At 40.4% G+C, this 24,800-nt stretch overlaps 1 protein-coding gene across 12 annotated transcripts in view; it reads right to left on the bottom strand.

Moving 5' to 3' along the window:
- LTBP1 (latent transforming growth factor beta binding protein 1) overlaps window positions 1–24,800 on the bottom strand; it is a 461,690-nt gene that overhangs the window by 229,149 nt on the left and 207,741 nt on the right. For 8 of the 12 annotated variants that reach the window (XM_032239266.1, XM_032239268.1, XM_032239267.1 and 5 more), the window contains one exon: window positions 20,679–20,846. The exons of 1 other annotated variant lie outside the window; for it this stretch is intronic. In XM_032239266.1, the coding sequence (XP_032095157.1) occupies window positions 20,679–20,846 (168 nt within the window). Of the gene's footprint in view, window positions 1–20,678; window positions 21,117–24,800 lie in introns of those variants that run through there. 3 more of the 12 variants (XM_032239275.1, XM_032239276.1, XM_032239277.1) reach the window with 1 other exon arrangement.

Genomic DNA, 24,800 nt, shown 5'->3' with positions numbered 1-24,800 from the left:
TGCAAGGTAACTAACACAGTGCTGGGCATACGGAAGAGACTCGAAAGTGGTGGTTGTCATTAATTTAAGATTTCTGATCCTCTCCAAACCATTTATGTGCTAGCAATCATCAACAACATGCAGGGCTTACCCTGGTTTCCCTTGGTTTGTCATCTAGGACTGAAGGGAAGTAGGGAAGTATCACGGCTGATTAAAGGAAGAATTTGGTGCCTTTATTTTGATAAAGAAAATGTTATCAAAAATCAATTTCTGTATCAATTGTATGAAGTGAGAAGAAGCATATTGATAAATGTGACTATGCAAAAAAATATATAAAATTTTTGTAGAGCCTAAAAAGAAATAAACAAGTAAACAGCAAAAACACCATAAGCAAAGTTAAAACACCAAAAATGCCATGGGAAAGAAAAACAGGCAAAGGAAAAAACTTTTAGACCAGTGGCTCTCCATCAAGGGTGATTCTGTCTCCAGAGCTTCTTGGTGGCAGTGGGATGGGAGGCTCCTACTTGAATCAAGTGGGTAAAGGCCATAGATGCTACAAACATCCTATGCTGCACAGGCCAACCCCTCAAAACAAAGAATTATCCACCCAAATGTGAATAACACTGAGGTGGAGAAACTGTTTTAGACACACGAAAAGAAAGTTAATCTCACGCACAAGCAAAATGCAATTTAAACGCCAATCTATCAGAGAAGCAGAGTTCAAAGTGTATAATAATCTGTATTAGAGGATGGGCGTGTGGTTCATGCTTGTAATCCCAGCATTTTGGGAGACCAAGGCGGGCAGATCATGAGGTCAGGAGTTCGAGACCCGCCTGGCCAATATGGTGAAACCCTATCTCTACTAAAAATACAAAAATTAGCTGGGCATGGTGACACACGCCTATAGTCCCAGCTACTTGGGAGGCTGAGGCAGAAGAATCACTTGAACCCTGGAGGCAGAGGTCGTAGTGAGCTGAGATCGCACCACTGCACTCCAGCCTGGGTGACAGAGCGAGATTCCATCTCAAAATAGTAATAATAATAATCTGAATTAGAAAGGGTATGGTGATACAGACAATCTCATATATTGCTGAGAAAACAAATTAGTTCAACTTTTTTTTTTTTAGATGGAGTCTCATTCTGTCACCCAGGCTGCAGTGCAATGGCACCATCTGGGCTTACCACATTCTCCACCTCCAAGGTTCAAGCGATTCTCCTGCCTTAGCCTCCCAAGTTGCTGGAATTACAGGCACCTACCACAACACCCAGCTAACTTTTGTATTTTTAGTAGAGACGGGGTTTCCCCATGTTGGTCAGACAGGTTTCGAACTCCTGACATCAAGTGATCCGCCCGCCTAGGCTTCCCAAAGTGCTGGGATTATAGGCGTGAGCCACCACACCTGGCCTAGCTCAACTTTTATAGTAGGTAATTTGCAAATATCTGTTTAAATTAAATAAGCACATACTCTTTGATGCAGCAATTTTGTTTCTAAGAATTTATCCCAGATATTCACAAATGTATACTAAGACTTTCCTTCTTCACTGTAGCTTGGATAACAGAAAAAGTAGCAAGGTCAGCAGCCCAAGAATGCAGACCAGTTAAATAAGTTATATTATATGCCAGGATGGAATATGCAGCCTTTAAAAAGAACAAAACAGATTTATTTGTGCTGATAAAGACTGCTAACTGAACAATGTATAGTACAATACAATTAAGAAAATATTCTAGCAGTTCAAGGATATATACGCATATATGCCACAGTACATTCAGATTCTGGGAGAAGACAGAAATGGGAAAGAATATTTCTCACTAGAAAAGAGAAATAAATGTTTAGAGTACAAAAGTGGGAAGAAAACTGACTCTTCACTCTACAGTAGGTCCTCCTGTCCCTTCTAAATTTTGCACCATGTGTTACATATGCAAAAAACCCATTTTTTTTTTTTAAGATGCTATACAAATCAACTTCTTAAAAAATCTACCTTCAGGTCTAGCTAACGTAAGTTTACTATGAGTCAAGGGCTAGTCAGAAAGAAAGGCACCTTCAAGTGGGGCAAAATTTAAGACAGTTTAGTAAAGAGATTCTTGACAAAGGGAGAGGCAGAGTTCTGGGCAACCCACAGCAAGAACTCTGAAGTTGCAAAAGTAAAGAACTGGCACAGAGAGGCGCCTCCTGACAGTGCTGCAGCCTGGGGTGGAGGAACATAAACCACCCCCCAGGGTTCCTGCAGAAGGGAGCTGGGGGAGTAAAACCCCAGCTTCTCTCCTCCACCCTCCAGTCTCCTAAAGGAAAAGGGTGCCGCTGATGCTGCCTCCGGGACACAGGGCTGGGTGGATCCCTGGGCACAAGTGCCACTCAAAGCTGTATTTTGACTGCTGAAAAATGCTCACGCGTCTGGCTTTTTCTTTAATTCCATGTGAAGAAAAAATTCAAGATGCTGTTAATCTAGGTAAATTCAGAATTTACTTAGAATTTACCAGGAATTGGCAAGAGATAAATGAATTAAAATATGTATTAGGAAAACTACCTCTTCATTTATTATAAAAATGATTTTCCTTAAATTTAAAGTTGGCTTTTGACTTTTTTCCCACAGTGAGGCAATTTAAATCCTTCATGGCTCAGATTTTTAATGTGAATGATACATTTGTTATCATTTGTAGCAGGACCCCAGAACATTGTAAGGCTTGCAGGCTCTCCTTTCAGCTTTCTTAAAAAAAAAAAAAAAAAAAAAAACTAAACTGAACTAAACTAAAAACTTAGTCCTTGGCAACCTTGTTGGCCCAACCGAACTCCATCCTTTGATCCTGCTCCAAACAAGCTGTGCTTCCTTCAGGCCACCATGGAGTCATTCTGTTTCCAGCCAAACTCTTCTGAGAACTTTGATTTTAAAAACTAAGCAAGAAAAATACAGAGCCATTTGTAAGTTTTTCAAATGTTTCAGGCCTTGATAAGTTTTCTGATCAAACTTGTCAAGCTAATGACACATCACCACACAATGTATCACTGGAGTTGTACAAAATCATCCTTTGATTCAAAGTGGAAAACAGAGCCCAAAAAAGTACGAAGGGGAACATACTGTACATTCTTGGACATCACAGTAAATATTTTCAGAGTAAAACAGCATAAAGATAGCCTCATCTCATTTACACTCTAGCATTCTCTGCATAGATAGGTTTTATATTCGATAAAATGAGAGAATAGGGCTGCAAAGGATCTTGAACTCCCTAACCTCCTCCTTTTACAGAGGAAGAAATTAAGACTTAAAAATGAGTCTTGTCCAAGTGGCAGCATCAGTATTAAAACTCAGGTCTCCCTAAAGATTCGTAATCAATATCAGCTAGAGATAATGCTGTAGTTACGTATTTAGCTTGCTAAGTGGAAATCTCAGGTTTTTCTTGAAAAATCAACTATGAGAAACCAATTCAAAATCAGACAAAGAACTTGAATACGGACACTTCTCCAAAGAAGATATTCAAATGGCTAAGAAGCTCATGAAAAGGCCAACATCATAAATCACTAGAGGAATGCAAATCAAAACCATGAGACACCACTTCATCCCCACTAGTATGGCTACTACTTTATTAAAAAATGGGAAAAAATCTTTTTTCATATGATGACTTCTTTTCCTCTGGGTAGATACTCAGTAGTGGGATTGCTGGATCAAATGGTCGTTCTACTTTTAGTTCTTTAAGAAATCTCCACACTGTTTTCCATAGTGGCTGTATTAGTTTACATTCCTACCAGCAGCGTAGAAGTGTTCCCTGATCACCACATCTACGCCAACATCTACTGTTTTTTGATTTTTTTGATTATGACCATTCTTGCAGGAGTAAGGTGGTACTGCACTGTGGTTTTGATTTGCATTTCTCTGATCATTAGTGCTGTTGAGCATTTCTTCATATGTTTGTTGGCCATTTGCATATCTTCTTTTGAGAATTGTCTACTCATGTCCTTAGCCCACTTTTTGATGGGACTGTTTGTTTTCTTCCTACTGATCTGTTTGAGTTCACTGTAGATTCTGGATATTAGTCTTTTGTCACATGTATACACTGTGAAGATTTTTCTCCCACTCCGTGGGTTGTCTGTTTACCCTGCTGACGGTTCCTTTTGCTGTGCAAAACTTATTTAATTTAACTAAGTCCCAGCTATTTATCTTTGCTTTCATTGCATTTGCTTTTGGGTTCTTGGTCATGAAATCCCTGCCTAAGACAATGCCTAGAAGGGCTTTTCCAACTTGCACACGCATGTTTATAGCAGCACAATTCACAATTGAAAAAATGTGGAACCAACCCAAATGCCCATCAATCAATGGATGGATAAAAAAACTGTGGTATATATATATATATATACAATGGAATACTACTCAGCCATTAAAAGGAACGAATTAACAACATTTGCAGCATGGATGAGACTGGAGACTCTTACCCTATGTGAAGTAACTCAGGAATGGAAAACCAAACATTGTATGTTCTCACTGATATATGGGAGCTAAGCTATAAGGACTCAAAGGCATAAGAACAATACAGTGGAATAATACAAGGGTGGGAGTAGGGCAAGGGATAAAAGGGATAACCAAAAATGTTTGCTGGCATTGCCAAACGTCTCTCTTTGGGGACTTAGGCAGAAGGGTGGGAGTTGGGCAAGGGATAAAGACTACAAATAGGATACAGTATATACTTCTCAGGTGATGAGTGCACCAAAATCTCACAAATCACCACTAAAGAACTTATGTAATCAAATATCATCTATACCCCAATAACCTATGGGAAGAAATAATAAAGTGAAATAAAATACAAAAAAAAAAGTAAACTGAAGCACAATTTTAAAAATGGGAAAATAAGTGTTGTCAAAGATGTAGAGAAAGTGGAACCCTCACACGCTGCTGGTGGGAATGTAAAATGGCACAGCCTCTGTGGAAAACAGTTTGGCAGTTCCTCAAAAGGTTAAACATAGAATTACCACCTGACTCAGAAATTCCACTTCTAGGTATATGCACCAAAAAATTCAAAGCAGGAATTCAAACAAATACTCATATATCAGGGCTCATAGCAACATTATTTGCAATAGCAAAAAGATAGAAATAACCTAAATATATACATTAACAGATGAATGTATAAACAAATGGTAGTTTATGCAAATAACAGAACAGCATTCAGCCTTAAAAAGAAAACATGCTACAATATGGATGAACCTTAAAAACACAGTAAGGCCAGGTGTAGTGGCTCATGCTTGTAATCCCAGCACTTTGGGAGGCTGAGGTGGGCTGTTCACTTGAGGTCAGGAGTTCAAGACCAGCCTGCCCAACATGGTGAAACCCTGTCTCTACTAAAAATATTTTTAAATATTTGTGATACTCAGGAGGCTGAGGCAAGAGAATCACCTGAACCCAGGAGGCAGAGGTTGCAGTGAGCCGAGACCACACTTCAGCCTGGGAAACAGAGGGAGATTACATCTCAAAAAAAGAAAAAAAAAAAAGCTATTCACAAAAGGACAAATACTAAGTCTCTAAAATACTCAAATTCATAGAGAAAGAAAGTAGAACAGGAGTTACCAGAGGCTAGGGAGAGAGGAATGGGGAATTTTAATTTAATGGGTATAGTTTCTATGAGGCATGATGAAACGTTATTACATGGACAGTGATGATGGCTGCACAACATTGCGAATATACCCGGTATACCCAATGCCACTAAAACAGACACTGAAAATGGCTTAAATAACAAATTTTATATTATATATATTTTACAACTAAAAAAAGATGCAATTGGGGAAAAAATCAGTCATGTAAATTATGGGTTTGGGGTCTCAGGAAAATAAGCAATAAAACATAACCCCCCCACACACCGAGGGAATCAAGAACAGGATTTTCATTTAAGTAAAAAAGCACAAAAGAAATAACTATGAAAATTCCAAGTTTCCTGGGCAAGATGACCAAAGCATAAGGGAAAACTGCTACATGAGTTTATATGCAGGTGAGGGCAATGTCTTTTACTTGCTCTCTAGGGCCATTTCTTGGTCCAAAAGTGAATGCTTTAAAAACATGATATACATCGTTGTCCAGCTGACCTAGAGTGTTTTGGCCACAAAGAGGTTTTTCTTTTTTCAATGAGTTAAATAATATGTCAGACTTTTAATGTTTAAAATAGTTTTTTCCTTCAAACTTGGCAAAATGGCCCTTTAAAACGCATGTGTAAAGATGTCTGGGTTAGAAATAACAAATCCATACCCTCCTAAGGTGTTATGTTTATTTGAACGCGTGATGATGCTCTCATTCAAATAAACACACTCAGCATTCCCTCTTTTTCCAACAGCCATAGCTCAGACACATTGCAAATGAGCATCCACAGTAGCAATGGTTAGTGTTGAAAAGCGGTTTCTGTTATACAATCACCTCTGAGACGTGCAAAAAATGCCTCCTGTGCTAAATGGTTTCCCATTTGTCATTTCTTGTTTCAGTTTCCGGAGAATCTTCAGAATGAACGCCAATCACAACCCAAACCATCTCTATCTTTGCACCCTTTGAAATCCAATGTGATCATCTCATACAAATTATCAAATGTAAATCAAGCCTCTAGGAGCCAGGGTCCAGTTGACTAGGTTAACAAGTGTACAAGGACAGCTGAAAGGCAAGCTATGGGTGTGCTCTGGCACCATCATCAAAGAAGGACATTTGTGACAAAAGGCTAGAGGTTTCATCTAGGAAATAATCTTGAGATTAAGAGGGAGGGTTTTCCAAGGAACTGGACAAAACAGTAAAGAAGGTCTAAGACGCTGTCTGATAGGAAAGAATGGCAATGCTTAGAGCAGGGTTTCTCAACTTTGTTGCTATTGACATTTTGGGCCCAAATTATTATCCGCCATGGGAGCTCTCTTGTACATTGTAGGACACGCAGCAGCAACCCTGGCATCCAACCACTATATGCGAGGAGCATCCCTCAAGTTTGGATAACCAAAAACATTTGCTGGTGTTGCCAAATGTCTCTCTTAGGTGGGGTATAAAACTGCCCCAGTTGAGAACTATTTGATAGACAGTTTTCCCCCTTCACTTCTGCATTATGAGTGTGAGCCAGATATTTCAGAGTAACAGAGTAAGTTGAGTGAGCACCTAGCTGAGAATATGCCTGATGGGTACAAGTGAAATAAGAGAGCTGCAGACAGGGAATAAGAGAAAGAACCTAGGTATTAGTAGACCATGTGGGAAAGAGGAAGAGGCCAGAGTGAGGTGGAGGAAATGCAATGAGGTTTTGGTGACACACAGAAGGGAAAGTCGCAATTTTGTGATACCAGTGAATGAATTCATTTTTACTCTATTTTGTTTTCTATCAGTTCAACTCTGTGCTCAAAGTGCTCTCAAGTAACATGCTCGTAAGTCAAAATCTGGACAATTCAGGTAGGCAAGTTCAGCATAGAGAACATATGTTATCAGAAGGTATGATGGCTACATGAAAGGTTTAAACTAATTGGTATCTTTCAATTAATTCAAGACAATTCTCTTGTCTCAAATTTAAAGATTGTATCCTCAAATATTGTCAAAATGCTTAAGCATCAATCGCAAGTAGGACTTGAATAAGGATGGATCTATGCAAATATATCTCCCCTTCCAACTCTCCAGGAAAGACAACGAAATATCCGTCCTATTACTAGTAAACCAAGAGTATCATCCTTGCGTATAAGACTACCACACTACTGGCAGCTAGTAATGTTCTGTTGAGATATTGTACAGACTATGGAATTGAACTTCTGTTATGGGATTTGGGCTACATTCCCAAGCTGAGGACGAAAGGCAGTATCCATCATTTCACTTCCTGAGATGCTGGCTGTGCTGCAGAAGCCAAGTTTGTTCCACTGGGGCAAAAAAGGTGAAAATTCTTTGGAAAGCTTGACCCATATCCCTTGGAATTTAGGGGACATGTGAATGAAGACACTTTCTCACATCCCCTGAAAAATTTTGAAGAGACAGACTGGAGTTAGCTTAAATGGTAGGGTGAATTAAGAAGGCAGCCTGCCCTCCCAGCATTTAATATGGCAATGATGCATGGGTGTGCCACAGGCTTAGGCCGTCCTGGTAGGGCTCTGCCTGAGAGGCTGCCTTGAAGGGTGAGGAAAGCTCAGCTTTAACAGGGACAGGAACTGAAGTAGGAGATTTGAAAAACATTAACATATTTGCTGATATGGTTGAGTCTCTTTTGGCATTTATAAATCATTTCCTAATATAGTATCAGGCTCATTTAAGAGCTCGATAAATAAATATCATTAATTCATGATAACATACCTTTGTGAAACCATTATTTATGGTGGATTAATAATAGTTCAGAACTTTGCAACTCACAAGGTGATCCACAGGTGAGCAGCACAGCATCCTCTGAGCACGTGCTAGAAATCTAGAATCTCAGGCCCTACCCAGACCTACTGAACCAGAATCTGCATTTAACAAAATCCACAGTGACTCCTACGGACATTAAAGGGAGATAGACACTAGTTTAAATTACTAGTTCTTCACCAAAGCTAAGTATAACATTTGCCTATATCATCTGTTTTCAAAATACACGTATCGAAAGCACACTGAGAAATCCTGACTTAGGGACCCTGGGGTGCAGGCTGGGCATCTGTACCTTTTGAGCAATCCTAGATTCTGCTGTATAATATTACCAGCACTGAGAATCTCTGATTTAGGGATTGAAGAAAGCAGGCATTTAAGGCCATGTTTCTGAGTTAGTAATTATATCCTACCCTATAAACATCTGTACACAGGTGAATCCACTTCTTCCAGAGGCTTCATTAAGTCACTGATAACCTCCAGCAAAACACACCATTAGCTACAACTTCATCTCTGTAATGATATGGTTTGGATTTGTGTTCCAACTCGAATCTCATATCAAATTATAATCCCCAGCGTTGGAGGAGGGGTCTGGTGGGAGGTGATCGGATCATACGGGTGAACTTCCCCTTGCTGTTCTTGTGATAGTGAGTTCTCACAAGATCTGGTGTTTAAAAGCACGTAACACATCCCCCTTCACTCTCTCCTTCTCCAACCATGTAAGACATGCCTGCTTCCCCTTTGCCTCCCGCCATGATCATAAGTTTCCTGAGGCCTCCCCAGCCATGCTTCCTGTACAGCCTGCAGAACTATGATTCCATTAAACCCCTTCCCTTGTCCAGGTGCGGTGGCTCATGCCTGTAATCCCAGCACTTTGGGAGGCCGAGGCAGGCAGATCACTTGACGTCAGGAGTTCAAAACCAGCCTGACCAACATGGTCAAACCACATCTCTACCAAAAATACAAAAATTAGCTGGGTGTGGTGGTGGGCACCTGTCATTCCAGCGACTTGGGAGGCTGAGGCAGGAGAATCACTTGAACCTGGGAGGTGGAGGATGCAATGAGCAGAGATCATGCCATTGCACTCCAGCCTGGGTGACAGAGCAAGACTCCATCTCAAAAAAACAAAACAAAACAAAACAAAACTCTTTTCTTTATAACTTGCCCCATCTCACGTAGTTATTTATAGCAATGCAAGAACAGCCTAATACATGCAATCAATGGAATCCATTAAAAATGACTAAAATAATTAAAATGGCCTACTGAACAGAGACATGCAAAGCAACACAGGTTGGAAAGACACTGGAGGCTTCCACCCTCAACTCTGTCCATGTCCGCCTGGGCTATGTCAGCGTGACTCAACATTGACTTGTCATAGGGGCTCGTTATCTTTGAATGAAAATGAAAGGAAACATTCACAGGCCACCACCAAACTGTTAGGTTTTCACGTCTAGATTTTGTCTTGCGAGTAAGAAGAGCAGTGCCTGATTTAATCAAGCCCTAAGAACTCAGTGGCTGTTGTTGCTGCATCCACAAAGACTTAAAACTCAGCCACCACTGGAGGTCAAATTTCAAATAACCAGCCAAAATAGAGCCCAAATTCCTACATCCCAACTCGATTTCTAGGATAGACTATTAGGCAAATTAGACACTATTAGTCCCTGGTGCTTTTAAGACTTAATTTCCTTAAATGAGATCCTTCAGAAGTCTAAAATTTTCAAGTAACTGCCAGGTAAATACTTCTTCTGGCACAAAATGGCCCATAATATGATAGACTTTGACAGAAGGGAAATGATAATTACTGTATGAACAGCAGAGTCAGTAGGCTTTTACCAAATAAGGTTATGATTTCTGCAGTGAGTGTATTTCAATAAAAGGGTATTTTCAGCCTAAAGACTTTAGCTTCTTTTTGGAAAATGGTATAATACAAAGTAAATTTTGTTCAATCCTAATTCATTTATTTACCAAGCATACAATTTTGGCATTAAGGTTATTCTTTTTTCTTTTCCACACAGTGTCATGGTTTTCTGGGCACACCATGGGATTCTCAGATGTTTCTAATTACCCTCTGTGTACACCCAATAAAACAGCTGGCTCAAGATGTTATTAATACCACAAGAAGATCCAGAGGACTCATAAATCACCCTTTCTTCAGCAAAGGACAATGCAGTGGCAAAAAGTGACATATTCTAATCTTGCTAAATAAGACTTTAGCTAAGAATGTTCTAGGATACTTCCTAACTTGCCAGGAAAAGGGCAGCACTCTGCTTTCCTCACTGCAGTAGACTTTTATGACAAGCTTTCCTTTTATCTCTTCTAGGGTGAATCTGATGAAAATTAGGCTGAATTTCTGCACTAGGAAAACTTATAAAGTCCCCACAATCCAGACCAATTCTTGCTGAATCTGATGGGCATCTGAATGATGTTTGGTCTCAGGGTGAAGAAATCTCTCATTATTGCACAAAGTTTTTCTTCCCAACCAAATCTTAGGAAAAGCCAACACTCAGTCGTGCCAATTTTTCAGTAATTATTGCATGAGTCCAAATTCAAGATAATGAGGTTGAACAGTAAACCATTCCTTAGGCCCATACCCTTCAACTAAATAGAAAATCAAGTTTTAGTAAGTGTATCAATGACAGCATTGCATTAAACTGGCCATAGAAGGGCATCTGGCTCTTCTTATTATCTTTCTTTATGATATAAATTTGGATAATGAATCTCAAACAAAATTGTTCACTCGCTTTATCCTTCTCCCTTTGGTAGTTATTTTATTTTCCTGGACTGCTCAGCATGAAGATGACTATGCAGCTGACCTCAAAAACATTTTCACATCATTTGTGATGTTAGTTTCAGGAGGCTTTTCCAATAATAGACAAATTCATTATTCTTTCTCCTCCTGGAAATATATATTTATACACACACATATACACACCTCTTCATAGTTAAAAGTTGGTACAAATATTTGACTTTTATACTACAGATGCAAAACTGAGCTCAATTCCTATACCAATAAATGTTGCAGGTAGATACTGTATCACATCAATGTGATTACAAATATCTATTTTAAGTCCAGCTTCCTTAAATTGACTCTAACCTAGGAGCCCAGAGGTAAATTACAGAACTGACAGCAAAGTGAATAGCACAAAGTGATCAAACATTATAATCATACACCACTGGAGATGCCCCATCTATTCAAGATGATTGCTTTTCCTCCTGACCACAGCTTTTGGTTCCAAAATGTATTACACTGTTTAAATACTTTTACCCTTGCCAGAAGGCTTGGCAACAAGCAAGAGCTTCCTGTGTAAGCAAGTGAACCCAAGAAGGAGTGTGATCCAGTGCAGAGGAGACATGGTGCTACAACGTCGTCTTGGCTATATGATATTGAAGCCTGACATTATTTTGTGCAGGGCCTAACTTACCCACAGCAAGCTTAAATGTAAACAAGTACAGAGCCTTCTGTGCACTCCTACCAGAGTAGCAAAGTCAAGGGGTAACAGAAATGTCCTTCTATATTCTCAATGCTATTGTGCTGTTAGGATCAGTAAATAAAACAACCACTGTCTCTGGGGGACACAGGGAGCACCAAGCTCAAGGAGACGTAAGCACACTCCGTCTCAACGTCTCCACCCCATAGCACAAGAGATGGAGTTTGAGAATTAGGAAAAGGACTTATCATCTTCAGAAAAAGAAAAAAGTCTTCCAATCGATCCAATAAGTCGATATGCACCTTCAGTCTCTCATTCTTGTGAGCCTCAAAACAACCCTCCAAGGAAGGTTAGGATATCATCTAATTTGTTCTACATGAAGGGGAGTCAAGAATGAGAGAGGCGAGATTACCAACCCAGGGTCTTTGAGACAGTCGAAAAACCCGAAGCTGGACAACCAAGTGTCAAATGACATAGTAATGACTAGAGCTATAATAGGAAAGAAACAAAAACAAAAACCAAACAGCACAGGCAGAACTGCTCGAAATGGAACTTAAGGTTCTTCCATAACAGATTGCCAGTATTTACATGGATGCAGGAGCAGGGAGTAGGAACTCCGTGCAGCAGGAACAGCTGGACTAAAGGTATCGAAATCTAATTGCACTTTGCCCATGAGTAGAAAGTACAGTGAAATCAGTGTACTTAAAACTTAAAACTCCATGCAAATTGCTACCAGGGTCTCCTCTTTCATGCATCTTGTGGTCAGTGGGATATCCTATTTCCTGTGCCCCTAAACTCTAACACAGTCTTCTCAGTTCATTATTTTACTTCTGTGATTTTACTTGCCTGAGAACTAACGATGAAGCTGTATCAGGTAAAGTCTGAGCACACGTCACAACCTAGGCAGCTGCATATACAATTTATTGTCAACAAAAATGCATTCAGCATCTCCAAAGTGAGTCACTGTGCTGGTACTGGGGATGCCAAGATGAAGCAGACAAGTCTTTGTTCTCAATCAGTTTAGAGTGTAGTGGAAGAAACAGCCATGTCCACAAATAACGGAAATGAGGCTTTGTAGCAGGATCGTCACTTGGCTGAGTCTTGAAAAAGAAGTGAGGGATTGCCCAAGCAGACTGGGCGGGGAAATGTACCCTCCAGGCAGAGAAAGTCGTGAGCACAGAGGCACAGGAGCACAAGACACCCCGGTGCACTTGGAGACCTTTGGTATCCCTGGAGGCTCAGTTTGGCAGAAGTAGAGGACTGGGGTGGGAGAAGGGGCACAGCCAAAATGAATGTCATGGAGCCAGGCGGCAGGACCCTGCGCGCTACGCTAAGCAGTTTGGACTTGATCAAAGATCACTCCGTATGCTCAAGCCGACAGCCTAGGAAAGAATACACACTTTGTGACATTGTGTTACAGATTCCAAGGAATTTTGAAAGGTTATTTATTCCAAGCTGGCCTAGCACAAGCCCTTCAAGGAGCCCCATCCACTCCCACGATACAGGCCAGGCATGGCTTAAAAGGAGCAATCTATCACACGTGCCTTTCTCACAGGTCTGGCAAACCATGGAACCCTCTTTTAGCTAAGGTTAATTTTTTAAAAACCATCCTGGCTACAGACATATGTTCTTATACAACCACTCTGCCCTCACCCACTTCTCTGCCTCAGTCACTTTCCTCTTCAACCAAATAGGACCTTATTCTCTCCGGATTCTTGCCCATAGGGTCAACCTATTGCTCCTCTTGTTCCAGGTAACCCATGGAACCACCTTTCCACGCACTCCTTCCTCTCTCCAGGGTCCTCCTGCCCTCTTGCCCACTGCCACCATGCACCCGCCATACCTCCACTCACAAGCAAAAACTAATTTTATTTCCCTTAATTAAACGTAAGCTCCATACCAAGCTCGTATGATCTGCCCTCCGTAAAAGAATGCTGAAGAAAGGTGACACCACTCACTTGATAACTTTTTTTTAAATCTAAGACCTTTACTTTTTATTAAAAATCATCAAGACTCCTCCAAGGATTCCAGGACCATATCCTTTTTTTACCCAGAGAACAAGAGGTGGCTGCCTCTATCCTCTGTGTATAAGGCTCCTTATCTGCAGATATTAATTTGATTCCCTGACACAATGCAGATCGATGAAACCTAACCTAAGATAGCGGATAGGAAAAGTCTGGAAGAAAGAATGCTCCAAATGCCAGCCTTTTGGGAGTACACCACGGTTTAAACAAAACAAAAAAAAACACACATTGTATGTGATGTTCCCTTACAACACTCATCATGGCTTCATCAGGCCCCTGCTCAAACATTATCAGAGAGCCGTTCGTTCCCTGAGCTCTCTAAAATGGCAACCATGCCTTCCACCAACACTCCCCCTTGTCCATCCCCTTCTCAGCTTTGTTTTCCCTCAGAGGATCTATCACTTCCTGACATTAGTTCATATATCATGTTTCTTACAGTATATTTTTGGTAGTATCTATGTGACAGTAGTGTACACACATACTATATTTCTAAAATTTATTTTTATAATTGTGGTAAAATACCTGCAATAGGTGCCATCTTAAGTGTACAGTTCAGTAGTGTTTATTACATTCACATTATTGCATATCCAATCGCCAGAACTTTTTCATTTTGCAAAACTGAAATCCTATACCCATTAAACAACTCCCCATTCCATCCCTATAATCCCTGGCAACCACCATTCTACTCTCTCTTTGAACTTGATTACTCTAGGCATCTCGTATAAACGGAATCATACTGCATTTGTTTTTTGTGACTGGTTTATTTGACTTAGCACAACATCTTCGAGGTTCATACACGCTGTGGCCACACGATGTCTTTTTAATGCCAGAAGAGGGGAAGGACTTTTATTTAGTTCACTGCTATTGCCTGAACCCATACCTGGCACATAGTATGTGCTCAATAAATGCATGTTAAGTGAATGACTATTCCTAGTACTAGCCTTTTAAAGGTGATCAATAGCTTAATTAAAATTAAAAAGAAAAAGCCAAGCACAGTGACTCACACCTGTAATCCCAGCACTTTGGGAGGCTGTGGCAGATGGATCATCTGAAGTCAGGAGTTCGAGACTAGCCTGGCCAACATGGCAAAACTGCGTCTCTACTAAAAATAGAAAAAATTAGCTGGAATGGTGGCGGTCACCTGTAATCCCAGCTACTAGGGAGGCTGAGGCAGGAGACTCGCTTGAACCCAGGAGGCAGAGTCTGCAGTGAGCCAAGATCATGCCACTGCACTACAGTCTGGGCAACAAGAGTGAAACTCCATCTTAAAAAAGTAAATTAAATTAAATAATTAATAAAATAAAAAGGAAAATGCTCTACTTTATGACATTTATTCAGTATTAGAAAATAAAATTCTTTGATATGAATATATGTGGAAGTAGTTTCTTTGACAAGTTCTTAGGCATTCTAAATTGCCTAAAGGAAAAGCAACCACTTTCTTATAGTATTGTATTAAAATATCTTTTTTTTTTTTTTTTTTGAGATGGAGTCTTGCTTTGTTGCCAGGCTGGAGTGCCATGGCGTAATCTCAGCTTACTACAACCTCTGCCTCCCAGGTTCAAGCAATTCTCCTGCCTCAGCCTCCCACGTAGCTGGGACTACAGGTGCGTACCACCATACCCAGCTAATTTTTGTATTTTTAGTAGAAGCAGGGTTTCACCATGTTGGCCAGGCTGGTCTCAATCTCTTGACCTCATGATCTGCCTGCCTCAGCCTCCAAAATGCTGCAATTACAGGAGTGAGCCACCACTGTGCCCGGCCTGCATTGAAACATCTTTTAAAACCTAAGATGTATCTGCACAATGCATTAAGGGGAAAATATATTCACCAGTTAATTAACAGGTGACATGACGAGTTCAAACAATGATGAATGGCAAAGGATGAAAAACTCAGTGACTGAACTAAGTTTCCAGAAAAAAATCTATATGCTTGCCCCTTTTGAGCAATTATGTCAGTTTATTCAATGCCTCAGTGAGAGAAAAGTTTCTTCCCTCCTTGTAAAGAGAACCTACATAGTCAGCTTAGCAGCATGAACTGCTTCTGTTCTTCATCCCAGTACCACAGTGTTAGGTTGGTTTTATGAAATCTCCAGGGAGAGCTTCAGTGCAAAGCATCAGACAAGCCCCAGAACAGCTACAGGAGGCCAGAGGTTGTCATTCATTCAGAAACTCATTTAGCCTCTTAAAACACGAGTTTCCTAGCTAAAAAAAATGAAAACACTTCTCTCTTCTTCAAAATGACAAACATCAACTTCCTTCAGGGACCTTTAGTCAATTCTCAGAGAATAAAATCCAAATGTCTCAGCCTGAAATTCAAGGTGTTCCATAGCCTTGCACCAATCTCCCTTCCCAGACCTGTCATCTACCATTATGACTTTTCATGTGTCCCACATTTAAGTGAAACTATTCCCAACTCTCAGAAACCACCTCTGTCTTCCCATCTCCACGCCCAATTCTAGGGAGTAAATTCTCCCTTCCCTTGTCAACTTTGCTTCTCTCTTCCTTCTACTCCCCCATCCATCTTTATTCTGGAACTTACCAATGTTTCAAGTTCCCCTTCACGCTTCAGTCCACAATCAGGGCCACACCCACTTACCTACTCAGCCCTCACCATGAAACAACACACTTGCAGGACAGGGACAGCAAGCGAACAAAACGTAAAAACTGAATGCCATCTCTTTTCTCTCTTAGCATCCTCCCTCAGCTAGAAGTGATATTTCCCTTCTCTGGGGGCCCACTAGCAGCTCTCTACCTTAATTTAAGGTTATTTACATATGCCTTTCATCTCTTCCTCAAAGTATAAGCTCTTAGAAGGCAGCTTTATGATTTGCTTATCTTAGAGAATCTACTACCATGTTTTAGACATAGTCACGTAATATATGGTCATAGGAGGCAACATGGGAAAGCCAGAGGTATTGTGACTCCAGGATTAGAAAACCTGACTAAATAACCTTTAATCAAGCCAGCAAAACCTCAGTACTCATATTTGCAAATTATGGATACTACCATTTACCTAAGAGGCAGTTAGCATCAAATGAAATAATGTATGAGAACATGCTTTTTAAACGGTCAAATGTTTGTTATAATTATTCAACTGCTGCTAAAACATGAGTCTTTTGTAACTCAGAGAAAGCAGAATCACATAAACCCAATGTGTTATTTTAACCATCATGACTGCTTTTCAATGTCTCTACAAATAAGTTATACCAAGTGACAGCATTATTGCATTTGAAATATTCTAGTTGTGACAACATGAATTTATATGTTCTTCTTGTCAGAGGAACTTAAGATTTTATAAACAACTTAAAAATCCCAGAAGGTCATCTGCATTTTAGCCCTATAAAAGGTTAAGAATCCATTAAAACAACAGCAGTGAACCTGCTGGCCCACCCAACGAGGGATATGTTTCCATTTTTAAAAAGGCAGGGGTGGGGCAAACGGGGATGCAGAGCTCAAGCTGCTGCAAAAAATAAAATAAAATAGAGTCATTATCATTACAAACCTGCTTCATAGGAAATACCATTTAAAGTAAATATTCTGTTACACCATACCAATAACACTATCCATAAAAACAGCTCTTCCAGAATCTCAGCATTCCCTTGGACACCATATTCATTTGGGCCTCACTTTTAGAATCACATTAAGTGGAAGTTATACTTATTATTTCTCCCACTGAATACTCCAGAACAGAGACTGCACGCTCAATAGTCATGCGAAAATACCTGCTGCCTTTCACACCTGAAAAGCCCAGACTCACCCTCATCACAGAACAGAAGACCAACACAGAAGCAGCATGAAGGAAGGAAGGAATTATCCCAGGAAAGAGCCTGTAAAAGAACAACCTCTTCCTATCTATTAGGACCCGCACTGTATGGAGGAGGTGAGCAGGGCTCAGAGAACATACAGAGCCAATGTTTCCCCAGGATTCAATCTGGGGTGTTCTGGACTCTCAGCTGCTTTCTCTCTCTCTGTTACCCCAGCCAGCCTTCCCACAAGACCCAACTCCATGAGGTCCTTCACCTTGTCCCTCCTTTCATCATGGTCAGGCTCCAGGCAGGTAAGAAAACAGATGACATAAGGATATCTAGGTTCTAGGCATAGCTAACTGACTTGCCATGAAACTAAAGTAAGCTCACTTAATTAACACTCTGTATCTAAGTTTCCTTATTGGAAAAATGGTGATGATCACATCTGTTCTACATCCTCAAAACAGACAAATAAACAAACTAACTGTGCAAATGCTGGAAATTATTGCTGTTGTTCTGATGATCAAAACTGATTAGTTAATTAAGGGGCCTCAACTATGAAGTCCATGTAACTTTCCCTGGATTATGTGGACTCCTTGGTGCAGGGGTCAGCAAACCACGGCACTCAAGCCAAATTCAGCCCAACAAATGTTTTTCTAACACAGCCGCACCTATTCTTGTTCTTATTGTCTCTGGCTGCTTTCAAACTATAATGGCAGAGTTGAGTAGCTGTAACAGAAACTATATGGCCCACAAAGTCTACAACCTATTTTATACTCTCTGGCCCTTTAAAAAAACGTTTGCCAGCTCTCACCTTTAAGTACCCACAAATATTAAAGGGAGTAGCTGACAAGTGACAGTAAATTTTGAATTTTCCCCAAATGATAAACTATTTTCCAAATATGTCTTTTTTGTCAAAAGATTTACTATACTATAAACAAATATAAAGAGAGAAGAAAAAAAATCTGAAAATCACTTTCTGCAAATAATAAAATTATATGAAACCAGTAAAGTCCCAAAAAGAAATATGCATACAAATTTTTTAAATATTTCTGTATTTTCAAAGGATCACAATCTATAAGTTCTACACAATGACCATTCTTAGATAAGGAAGGACCACAAAACTTGTCCCTCAAACTATCTAATATTTGAAATAAGATGTAGACAGGAGAGGGACATAGCTCAGAATATAAATGAAATACAAAGCCCACAATTTCCAATGTGAAACTTTATTACTGTGGACCCTTCTCACCCCATCCTTTACTTCTTAAAAAATTAAACTGCTATGGCAATCCGATACGGAGAGTGGAGTTCTGCTTTTGAAATGCTTTTGTAAATAATTTTGTTTCGGTTTGCATTTTGAATAGGCTATGTATATTCTGTTCCTAAACCTCTGGTGCAGTGCCAGAAAGGAAAGTGTGCGGCATGTTTCAACAAGTACACTTCCTCTGTTTCTCAAAGCCTTCAAAATATTTAGTTTCAAAATGAATACACTGGAAGCCAAAAAATTCCCACCCATTTGATCATTTTGTAATTGCTACTGTAAAGATTTACAATAAACGCAAGGAGGGAAAGGAGCAGTGAGTAAGGAAGGCAACTGAGAAAGGTAAAGTGGGGAAAAGCCGTCAGACTCGTGATAATCTACTGGAATTGCCTTTTCCTTTCCCTTCCTTGTCTATAGCCCTCCAAGGAAAAAAAAAAAAAAAGCCAGAAAATAGTATTATTTATTGCTGATAAAAAGTCATAGGATCTTAGAGATGGACTAAATTTTAACGGTCATTAAATACAATCCCATTTATTTTATAAATGAGAAAAACTGAGGCCCAGAAATATTAACTAGCATGCCTTATGGATTAGCTAGTTAGTGGCAGGACCAGGACCAGAATCCAGTTTCCTGATCATCAGTTCACTTCCCACTAGGCTCGCCTCCCTGCCCTGCAAAGCATAATGTGACATTTGGCACCTAACAGCTAAATTCTCTTCAAAAATATGCCCAGAGTACCCCTATCATAGCCAGGAAACTCAAAATGCCCTTTTAAATCGTATCTATGGGCATATATTTTTTCCAAGTACAGACGATCAAAAATACTGCTTCGACCGCCTAAGGATTGGGAGTCACAATAAAGCAGCAGAATAATCAAAGAGCTAATAAGAACTTCAAGCTGCCCTTTTATTTTGTCTTGATATAAATCAGTTTGAAATAGACACCGCCTTCTCCTACCACCCCCCCCCGACACACACTTCCAAGACTAAACAGCAATATTCCATAAAAAGACCAGATCTAGCCAGTGTTATTATCTGTCTGACATTTGGGTTATTCTTGTGAGTAACTCAGAAAGTTAACATGGGTGTCTGCGATTATTTGAGTACACATGGCAAACCATAATTGGTCAAAAAATAATAAAAGACATTTTTCTGCAACAAAAATACCGTATTGCGTGACAACATGGCAACATGACAGCACTCAGTGGACCGCAATACTTTCTCCATTTGCAAAAAAGTAAAAGCCAAAAATTTAAAACACAGCAACAAGCCTTTCTTGCAGACAGCAACTACTAGTTCATATTTAAGTTAACTTAAAGGAGTGCTGAGAGTAATCTACTCATCTATCTTCCCCAAATCCACATTATGTATCAATTTACAATTCAGTCTTGTGAGACGGAGGAGAAACATGGCAAAAGATGCAACCTCTGTATCCCTTTCTCTAACCAAGTACAGGTTTTTGACAATTCTGAGAGTTTTGTTTTAGGGCTTGGCTATTTTTGAAGTAAAAACTTCAGATTTCATCACTACCTTCCAAAGTTTATAACATAAGTCAAATCAAATGCAAATTCCACTTATCACTGGGCTGATAAAATTTGAAGCTGATCGGCACAACTCATGCCTTAGGGTCTAAATCTAAAACCTACTCTCTTCTCTTCTACTATATATATTCCCATTGCCACACGGCTGCATAAATACTAAGCAATAAGGGAAAATATTCTAGTTGCCATTCCTCTGCGAAACCAAAAATCAGGTTAAAAATTATTCCGAAAGTAATTTAAAAGATCCCATGAAAGAAGCATATTCGTACTCATAGACAGACACCCATTGAAGCAGAGAGCAGTGTGAATGGAGGGGGTGTCTAAATGCTACAGTCTCATAAAACTCGACTCAGTAAGGATAGTTAGGGACCGTGGAGGAACTCACCCACTCGGAAGTTCGTGGCTGTCAGGGTGTCGGCAGCGTGACCATTCTCACTAATGAGAGTGGTGGTGTTCCCCTTCTCACAGCTGTTCTGACAGCTGCCCTTGGTGCAGGTCACTTTACAGATGCTCGGAGTAAAGACCACCTTGATGCGGCCAGTGTGGTTACTCACTAGGAGCGGAGGCAGGGAGAAAAAGAACAACAAACACAACAGCTTAGTATCCATGAACTTGCCTTGGAAGGTTTAAAAAAACAGAAAAAAAAAGAAAAGAAAGGAGCAAGAGGGGGAAAGAGAGCCCACAACCCGACAGGTTTAAGGAAAGAGGGAAGGCTTCAGTGCTCCCTGCTCTGTATTCAGTGGTGTCTCTGAAACAGGAGTAGGAAGCTTAGCAAACAGAACTCTGGGATGCGCTCCAAAACCACATTTGAAGTCGAGTCACTGGAGTGGGATTACTAACCACAATGCTGCACTTTATTCACGGGCAGACAAAGAGCAATACCGAGGGCACGACAGATTAAAGAGCCAACCCTGACAAGCAGATGTAATGCAAAGGGCTTGGCCGTGCACCTAGCGGTGAATAAACGCTTGTGTCCTCAACTTGCATACTTTCCCTGTTTCTCCACTTATTAAGTCACTATTTGCAGCCCGACCCCTGGAAATGTTTTAGGCATGCGGCATGTCTGAAAACATCTGTCTCAAATCTCCTGGCACTCTCAGCTGAAGTGATCAAATCCTGTGACGCAGCTGTGGGAGCCCATGGCTTTTTCACAACTCCAGGGTGCTATTTCTCCAGGAGAATTTATGCAACGTATATTTTGTTTTCCTGTGAACAGGGCCCATCTTTAAAAAGAGTAAGCCAGGTCACAAGGATAAAGGGTTTCCTCCCTAAAAATAACACCCTTGGGTTCTCACTGTCTCTGTTCACCTGGAGCAGTCACCGGGGATGGAGCTTTCTTTCATTCACGTGGCCTTCTATCACCTGACCACACAGCCGAGGCAATACAGTATCACAAGATAAGCACTAGACTAAAAGTTCATCCTGGTTTGCCATCCCAGCTCAACCACAGTGTGACTCTGGATATGTCATTTCACCTTTTTTCCAAAACATGAGAGAACTGAAGCTGATATTTTCTAGCCACCTCTAACTTTCAACTTCTCTATCAGCGGTCAGCAAGCTACAGTCCAGAGATCCGATCCAGCTCACTGTATGCTTTTGTAAATAAGGTTTTACTGGAATACAGCCATCCTCATTTATTTCTGTACTGTCTATGGCTGTTTTTGTGCTATGATGGCAGAACTGCATAGAGACAGTATGGTCTCACCCAGACCTGCCCTTCACTGCCAGATCCCAACCTGAAGTCTCTGGCAAATTGCAAGACACAAGCTGTTTGCATTGCTACATCTGCGCTATGCCCCCAGACAGGTCCTTCCTCTTTCTAGGACACTAGGCAGAAAGCAGAGACGGTAGCAGGAGCTGAAGAGAGCCGGTCATTTGTGAGGCTTTAAAGCCGTCAAGAGGCAGTGCCCTTCTGACGCCTCTCTATGACTGGCGTGGTCAAAGGGGAGAGAAGCTCTGGGCCAGCCTGTCTGATACCATCTTTGCTTACCAAAAAAGCTCGACTCTCTTTATACTGCTTTGGTTTGGCTAATATTATATTTTCAGAAAATCATCCCAAGACGCCTCTATAAAACCGTCAACAAATTAAAATTGTAGTCATAATCTGAACCTGGAAACAAAGAACTTTAACCAAAGAAGCCATTCAAATTTCAAGGTTGGAATGGGGTCTCAGAGGTTTTCTAACACAACCATCTCTCATCCACTGTTTGCATTCCACCTATCAAGTGGTCATCTAACCTTTATTTGAAAATCTCTGGTGATGGGGAGCTCATTACCCTCAAAAACACATGACACTTATAAGCAGTTCCCAGCAAGTACTATTTTTTCTTGAGCCGAAATCTGGCCTCCCAGTAACTTGCACACACTAACTCGAATTTGGTTCCCCATGGCCTTACAATCTAACGCCTCTTCCACGCAACAGTCCTTCAAATACTCAAAGATAACTGCCACATAATCAAGAGAAGCTACAATTAGAATGACTTGAAGCCATCAGCTGGGTTGGCCCTCTCACTTAGAAGAAGAAAAATGATTCCTCTGGAGGAGAAAGCCCTCCATTCTTTTCAAATGGTTTTCCAAGACAGTTTCTCCTTCACCAGTGGTTCTAATCCTGGAGGATCAAGAAACATTGTCTGAGATGGAGAGGTGTCCTAGTGGCCAAGAAGGCCTTCTAGTACCTTGCAAAATCACATCCAGTAGGAACCTACTATTGATCAATACTTTAAATCAAGGGCCAGCAAACTTTTTCTATGAAGGACCAAACTAACTATATTAGGATTACAAGCCAAAAGGACTCTATTGCTATTCAACTCTGTAGACTCACTTAGCTGGAAAGCAGCCTGTCAAAAACAATATGCAAATGAGTGGGCATGGCTGTTTTCCAATAAAACTTTACTTAAAGAAACACGTCTGTAATCCCAGCACTTTGGGAAGCCAAGTTGGGTGGATCACCTGTGGTCAGAAGTTCAAGACCAGCCTGACCAACATGGAGAAACTCTGTCTCTACTAAAATTACAAAATTAGCTGGGTGTGGTGGTGTATGCTTGTAATCCTAGCTACTCGGGAGGCTGAGGCATGAGAGTCACTTGAACCCGGGAGGCGGAGGTTGTGGGGAGCCAAGATCCTGCCATTGCAATCCAGCCTGGGCAACAAGAGTGAAACTCCATCTCAAAAAAAAGAAAAAAGAAAAAGAAACACTTCCGTGATCCCTTCCTTTAAGTGTTTACAGGACATCTCAAAGTTATCTGGGAGTCTACCTTAACTTAGAAATTCAAAAAAATGCAATGGAATCCTGATTCCACAATCAGACAAGATTCACCTAGTTGGATTTGTTTTTTTATAGTAGCACAAACAAATCAGCTTATAATCTCACTTGTCAGACAATGCTTACAAATATCTTGAGGACACTTTGTGTGTTCAAGTGTGTGAAACCCAAGAAAAAAAGAGACAACATTTTCCCACTTCAAAAGAATATAAACTCCTCTATTTTTTCTGGCTCCTGGTATAATAATGAAATTAGAATCCATGTGCCAACTATTTTGTCTTCTCTGGCATTAACTCGTAGCGCCAGCAGCTGCCATGCAGATGCTCACACAGTCACCTAAATTATGCTCACTTAGGCAAACTGAGACATCCAAAGAAAGCAAGCACTTAAATCATTATTCCCATTTCACCTCCTAGCTACAGTAGTCACTTTATAGGCACTGGAGATTCTCCGGGCCTATTGTCTTTAAAAACTTCTTCTATTTCTTTGCCAAAAAAAAAATTTTTTTTGGCTTGGAATCATCTGGATTTTCAAAAGGCAGAGACAGTTTCATATGACTTAATTCTGATTTTTACAATGTACACATCTTCTTGGAAGCAGAAGCTATACTTTATTTCATATAAAAATAAAAATGTGTTTTACAAGCATTCTGCTATAAAGTAATCTAATTCTAAAACAGACACTTGTATTCTAAGCAGGTCCTCTCATCTCCATGAAGTACTTACTTCTTCATTATAATTAGCTTTAGGTTTTGATGCCAATCTTCTCGAAATGGGTAGTGAAAATGCACTGATGCTTTTGACACTAGATTATCATCCAGAGCCCCAACAGGATCTCCATAAATACTGGATGGATTAGAAAACACCTTCTCCCATCTCTACTCCTTGAAAATCATTCCCACATATCTAGGGTATAGCGTAAAAAGTTTAAGTTTTAAAGTTCACAAAACAAAGATCCATGCTCTGAGCTTCAAATTTCTCACATGTGGCACACTGAAGACAATATCACGCATCTTTCAAGAATTTAGTAGGAAGTTTAGTGGACACAAACTCTCCCCCAAAGGCCATTTGGTCCATCAGAGGCAACTTCTTTGAATGCCTTGAATAAGGTAATACTCAAGGACCCCTGATGCCTGGCAGAGAACAGGTACCCAATAACTGTGGAATAAACAAAGTGACCCGAACATGTCCATGGGGCAAGGGTGATTGTCGAATCCCACAGAGATCCTAGACTCACAGGATGCTG

This window comes from Sapajus apella, unplaced genomic scaffold, assembly GCF_009761245.1.
Source record: "Sapajus apella isolate SASKATOON/1434 unplaced genomic scaffold, GSC_monkey_1.0 scaffold44, whole genome shotgun sequence".
Lineage (NCBI taxonomy): Eukaryota > Metazoa > Chordata > Mammalia > Primates > Cebidae > Sapajus > Sapajus apella.
This window is presented reverse-complemented; position numbering and strand designations above follow the sequence as displayed.